General features: G+C 37.7%; 1 protein-coding gene across 1 annotated transcript in view; it reads left to right on the forward strand.

The window, feature by feature from the left end:
- LOC115220301 (protein piccolo) overlaps window positions 1–7,500 on the forward strand; it is a 148,818-nt gene that overhangs the window by 127,556 nt on the left and 13,762 nt on the right. The window contains exon 18 of the mRNA XM_036509998.1: window positions 343–447. Coding sequence (XP_036365891.1) covers window positions 343–447 — 105 coding nt within the window. The remainder of the gene's footprint in view (window positions 1–342; window positions 448–7,500) is intronic.

Here is a 7,500-nt window from a genome sequence, read left to right on the forward strand (position 1 = left end):
TTCGTAAACTCTCCCTATATATATATATATATATATATATATATATAATATATATATTATATATGTGTGTGTGTGGTAAATGAAAGACGGAAGATGGAATATACAAGAATTTATTAATCCACAACAATTGTTTCAACACACTTAACAACTGGTTGCGTATATATATATATATATATATATATATATATATATATATTATATATATATACATATATATGTATGTATAGCCTGCATAACATCGTCCACTGTCCTTATTGTATATTATCAGCAAACCCTTTTTCCAAAATCTTGTCTTCCTACCATTGATGCTTTCTGTTCAACCTCTGTCATTGTCATTTCTAGGTCTCCAACCTGACAAGATGGCCGAGACCTCATCATCAAGATCTTCTCCAATTCCTCAGTCCATCCCACGCGACACCCAAACGTCTTTGATAAACCAAAATAGAAGTAAGTCTTTACTTGGTTCTATCATTCACTTTTTGCATGCCTGGCAAGTGGCTTTGTTGCCATGGAGATGTGTGTGATGTCTTTGTTGCTATGGAAATGTGTGAAGTCTAGCTTTGGTGCTATGATGAAGTATCAGTTGTGTGGCTTTGTTGCTATGGTGATGTGTTTGTGATGTGTAGCCTTGTTGCTATACAGATGAGTCAGATATGTGTACTTGTTGCTATGGAGGTGTCATCAAATGTGAGGGCTTGTTGCCATGGAAATCTGGCAGAAGCTAAACTTTCTAATCTGGGATACTGGGAGATGTAGTTTGATGTGTAGCTCTGTTGTCATGGATACGAGTTTGCCACAGAACTTCGTTGGCATAGAAACATTTCTGAAATGTACTCTAGTTGCTTAGACATGGAAGTCTTCCTTGTGTACTCTTGTTGTTGCCATGGAAATATTTTAATTTCAGAACCAGATACAACTTAGCAAAGGTGCCAAGATTTATTGCTGGTGCACACACACACACACACACACACACACACCACACACACACACACAACACACACACACATGTACGTGCACACACACACACAGACATATATATATATAAATAAACAGATATACACCAACACATACATACATATATAAATTGAAATATAAAAAATGCCAAGCTGCCATTTCGAGTCAAAACAGCCTCCGCCACCCCCCCCCCCCAACCCCCTTTCATTCATTGACACTTATATTTTATTCTGGTTCTTCCAGGAGAGAAAGTTTTGGTAAATGTACCATTAAGTAGCTTAGTATCATCATCATCATCAACACCATCACCATCATCATTGTCCTCATTAATCTCATTGTTGCCATGACAACCACCACCACCACCACCATCATCATCTTTGCACACAGATGCTCACATATGCATTCACATGCATGCATAACACCTGTACACCACACACATACACACCTCTAAATTCTTTCTCATTTAAGTATAAGGACAGCAATTTTGAGGGGAGGGGGACAAGTCAATTACAGCAACCCCCAATACTTGACTGGTGCTGTTAATTTTTGCAACCCCCAAGGGATGAAAAGCAAAGTTGTCCTTAGCAGGATTTGAACTCAGAGTGTAAAAAGCAGAATGAAATACCAATTATGCATTAACGACTCCGTCAGCCTTCCACCTTATCACCTTTCACTAATTAAACAACATAGAACAAAGTGTGACCTTAATTTGGGTGTGACCCCTACACAATACCATATGATATCAGTGGCCCTTACACATGATATTCTTTGTAGTGCAGTAAGTATAATAGCAATTTGGTTGAGACTGCAACTCCTTGTACCTTCCAAAGTACTGTGTGTCTGTGGGACCTTGTATATTCTGTGGTACCTAGTGACCTCAATTTGGTGTGACCTCAACACATGCTAACTTTTATAGTAAGCCCTGGCTGTGACTCCAAAACCTGGCACCTTCTCTACTATGGTGTGCCTTTAATTTAACTGTGAGCTCAACATGTGACACCTTTTGTGCTGAAGAGTGTGGTGTCATTTGGCCCAGTGGCCCTAACACCTCCCACCTTCCATACTAAACTGTATCAACTCACTCTCGCTCTGACCTTCTCCAACAAACAATAAAACATACCAGAACGGTTCTCTTCTCTGCTGACATCTCTCTGTTACCATTATCTCATCCATCTTGATTCTTCATCACTATTTAATGATGCTGTGACATAAGATTATTCTAGAGGGAGTTGCAGTGAAGGTGGCGACGAAGACGGTGGTGGTGGTGGTGATGGCGGAGGAGGTAACTTATACACACACAGTAACATATACACACACTCATTTATTCACACACATACACAAGCACGCACACACACACACACACATACCTTTGTATATATGTTCATTATGTAAATGTGCATGTGTATATATGTATGCATGTATGTGTATATATATGTGTGTGTGTGTGTATATATATATACACACACACACATATATATATATATACACATATATACATATATGTATGTGTATACACACACACATACACACACACAAAATGTCAGGAAGATGCATTTGATCTGCCCAGATGTACACATTTCATGCATACATGCACACACCCACACAGTCACAGTTGCATACGATCGCTGCTGCTCTTTGACATCGGCAAATATGTTGCCAATTAGTCTCACACGCACACACATACACACACACACACACACACACACACACACACACACACACAGGCACGTACATTTACACGCTCATACACATACACACATCAGATCAGACAGTACACATACTTTTTCTATTAAAGTTCCAGCTATCAATTTTTTTCACTTCAGTTTTTCATCCTCCTGTTGCATTCTCAGGTTGCTCAGTTGGTCCCTACCTTCATCCTGGTACCCTAATTATCTATCCAGTGCTTCTTCAGTCTTTCTTTTGCTCTTTGACCCTCCTTCCCTCTCTCCCTCTCTCTTTCTCTCTCTCTCGCATTCACTCTCTCTCTCTCTGCATATATATACTCTCTTACTCTCTTACTTGTTTCAGTCATTTGACTGCGGCCATGCTGGAACACCGCCTTTAATCGAGCAACTCGACCCGGGACTTATTCTTTGTAAGCCCAGTACTTATTCTATCAGTCTTTTTTACCGAACCGCTAAGTGACGGGGACATAAACACACCAGCATCGGTTGTCAAGCGATGCTAGGGGGACAAACACAGACACACAAACACACATACATATATATATATATATATATACATACATATATACGACGGGCTTCTTTCAGTTTCCGTCTACCAAATCCACTCACAAGACTTTGGTCGGCCCGAGGCTATAGTAGAAGACACTTGCCCAAGGTGCCATGCAGTGGGACTGAACCTGGAACCATGTAGTTGGTAAACAAGCTACTTACCACACAGCCACTCCTGCGCCTATATATATATATATATTATATATATATATAGATAGATAGATATAGATAGATACATAGATAGATAGATAGATAGATAGATAGATAGATACACATATATATATGTATATACATACACAGACATCTACACGCATGCACATACACACATATATGGTGAATGCATGTGGCTCAGTGGTAAGGGTATTTGACTCATGATCATGAGGTCACAAGGTCGATTCTTGGTGGTACCTTGAACAAGACGCTTTATTCCACGCTGCTCCAGTCCACTCAACTGGCAAAATTGAGCTGTACCTGTAATTCAAAGGAGCCAGCCTTGTCACATTCTGTGTCACACTGAATCTCCTTGAGAGCTACTTTAAGGGTATCATGTCTGTGGAGCACTCAGCCACTTGCACATTAATTTCATGAGCAGGCTGTTCCATTGATTGGATCAACTTGAACCCTCATCATAACCGATGACGACAATCATGATAGTGGTGGTGGTGGTGATGGTGGTGGCGGCGGTGGTGTTGGTGGTGGTGGCGGTGGTGGCGGCAGCGGTGGTGGCGGCAGCGGCGGCGCTGGTGGTGGTGGTGGTGGTGGTGTTGGCGGTGGTGGTGGTGGTGGCGGTAGTAGCAAGTTGGCAGAATCATTTGCATACTGGGTGAACTGTTTAGCAGCATTTCATTTGTTGCTATGTTGTGAGTTCAAATTCCACTGAGGTCACCTTTACCTTTCATCCTTTCGGTGTCAATAAAATAAAAGTACCAGCTGTGCACTGGGGTTGATGTAATTGATTTGGCCCCTTCCCCCCTGAAATAGCTGGTTTATGCCAAAATTTGAAACCAATATTGTTTTTATTAGTTCAGACATCCTAAACAATCCCAGAGATTGTTTAAACAAACGAAGAAATAAACAAGAATCTCTCCACCCCACACCCCTTTCTCCCTCCTTCGCTGCCCCCCCCCTCCACCAAACACATCTTTAATGTGTCTTACCTGTAACTTTGACATAGCAAAACACCTCACAGCTGTCTCTCTCAATTAACGAGAAGAGAAGTCAGTGTCTCTTGTAGCAGAACACAAAAATCCAACTGATGGAATTGGCAAATTGTTACAGCAGGAAGTTTACTGATTCGGGGAAAGAAAAAAAAAAAAGAAGAGGCATACATGTGTTAGACAATATATTAACACAGACAGACAGATAGACACAAACACAAAAGCATACAAACACATACACATTGTCACACATACACACACACCCATATATATATATACACATACATATATATATGTAGCAGCTGTGTGGTTAGAAGCTTGCTTTCCAATCACATGGTTCTGAGTTCAGTCCCACTGCATGGTACCTTGGGCAAGTGTCTTCTACAACCAAAATCTTGTGAGTGGATTTGGTAGGCGGAAACTGAACCTGGAACCATGTGGTTGGCAAGCAAGCTACTTACCACACAGCCATTCCTGCACCACTCCTGCACCCGTATCTCTGTTGAAATACATTGCTTTTCCTTCAATTAATCTTGAAAATAATAAAGAATTTAATAAAATAAATTTGTCGTTATTAAGCTGGTGTTTGAAACATAAATTAAGAAATGTTGATGGACAGTTTTGATGTCAGGGACATGGTTAATATGTAAAATTTGTCTATGCAATAGTTTTACACCACTAAACTTAGTAGGTATTTAAGCAATGCATTTGTAGATAGCTAATGGGTAGCATGTGGTGCTGATGAGAGAGCAATGACTCTCGAAATATGCATGTACACCATTTACCTACTGTTTTTCTATTTCAATCACATTATTCACATACAAAACATTATTCATATACAAAACATTATAATTTTCAATGCTGGATCTGAATTCTATAGAAAATTAGAAATTTACAAATGAGTTTTCATTTAGATCCCTTTCAAACAGGAAGCCTCTCTCATAAAACCAGGAATTGTGACAAGCAGATTGCTTTCAAAAGAACCAATAATGACGAAATTATCGTACTAAATTCTTTATTATTTTCAAAATTAATCAAAACAAATGCAGTGAACTTCAGTGGAAATATGATGGTGAAAGGGTTAAATACACTTGGGTGTGGTTTGGGGAAGATTTGCTGCAATTTTTAGCATGTTGAATGACTGTTTAGAGACTCCTTGACTGGCACCACAACAACCACCACCGGCACCAGCACCACCGTCTTCACCATTGTTCTACAGAAATATGGAACATGTGAAAAAATTGTAATTGTCTTCAACTAATAGATTTCATTCTAGAGTGCATGGTTTAAATTTCTATTGTGCACGGGTGTCACACACACACACACACACACACACACATACACACACACACACATACACACACATACACACACACACACATACGCACATACACACATACATATATACATGTATGTATGAATGTATGTATATATAAGTATATGTATATATATATAATGTATATATATATATATATATATGCATATATATGCGTGTGTATCTATCTATCTATATATATATACATATATATATATATACATATATATATATATATATATATATATATAATATATATATATATATATATATATATATATATATATATATATATGTATATATATGTATGTATACATGTATAATATATTCATATATAATTACATCTGGCTATGTGTGTGTGTACACATACACATGCATGCACACACATATATATGTATACACAAATATATGTATACACATAAAAATATATGTATAGAAAGAGAGAGAGAGAGAGAGAGAGAGGGAGAGAGAGAGAAAGTGCACATCTAATATGCCAACATGTGCACATTTCATGAGAACTGTTTTTTCTGCAGGATATGATTCCACAATTAAGTATTTCTGCTGCTAATTGGTTGATTACTAATGACCTGAGAGGCATGAAGATCACAACACACCATTATGTAACTCTTCTGTTTCCGACCTTATTTCTTTAATTTCTATGTCAAAAAATGAATAGCTAGATTAATTAATTTAGTTTTAATAAAGCTGTAGTGTTCATTAGTGAAATAACATTAATAATACAGGAAAATAACTTTTAAGGGAGGAATACAAAGATATTTTTAATTAAATATTTCAGGATGTGTGATGGTGGTGGTGGTGGTGGTGGTGGTGGTGCTGCTGCTGCTAATGGTGGTGGTACTGATTGCTGGTGGGTGGTGTCATGGTAGTGCTGAGAATGATGGTGGTGTTGAAGAATTATTGTCTTCATATATATATATATATATATATATGTATGTATGTGTGTGTGTATGTGTGTGTGTATATATATATATATATATATTATATATATGTATGTATGTGTGTGTGTATGTGTGTGTGTATATATATATATATATATATATATATATAGAGAGAGAGAGAGAGAGAGAGAGATAGATATACATATATATATACATACATATATATGCTTTGAATATATTTCTTTTGTTGTTTGTTTTTTAAATCCTCCTGTTGCCTTTCTTAGAAAGCTTAACCATTGGGTTTCTCCATTCAGTCTGTGGTGGCATTAGTGAGAACCCCCCCCCCCACCGCCATTTTTAAAGTCCATAGTGACACTGTAAACTGAGAACCATTAACGGTGATAGAGCACGATAAGATGAAGGTAATGTTTCATCTCTAATATTACCTAAAGTCTGTTTAGAGAGTTCCCCTAACAAGCAGGCTCTGTGGAGATGGTGAGATAACTACTACAAAGTAGCACGGATGCGGTGAAATACAATCCTGGATATTACAATGGCAACAAGAGATACATTTCCTCTAACTTGTCTCTTAAAGGACACGTTACTCATGTTGTATCCCATGACAGCCAATGCCATTTCTCTTTGCTTTATCGCCAACCTACACACACACAAACAAGTGCAACATGTCTTCTCAGAGAATATTTGTTGTTTTTTTGGTTTTTGGCTTTGTCTCGTCACTAAAAGCCAGTTTTAAAAGGAGTTTCTTTTATTTGATTCGTATGTGTGTTTGTGTACATTTATATTATATATACACTCTCACATCATCTATATATCTATGTTTAGTAGATACATGTATGTATATACATACATATGTGTGTGTGAGAGAGAGAGAGATGCAATTAGATAGATATATTGATATACAGTTAGATAGATAATACATA

The sequence above is a fragment of the Octopus sinensis genome, linkage group LG16 (genome assembly GCF_006345805.1).
Source record: "Octopus sinensis linkage group LG16, ASM634580v1, whole genome shotgun sequence".
NCBI lineage: Eukaryota > Metazoa > Mollusca > Cephalopoda > Octopoda > Octopodidae > Octopus > Octopus sinensis.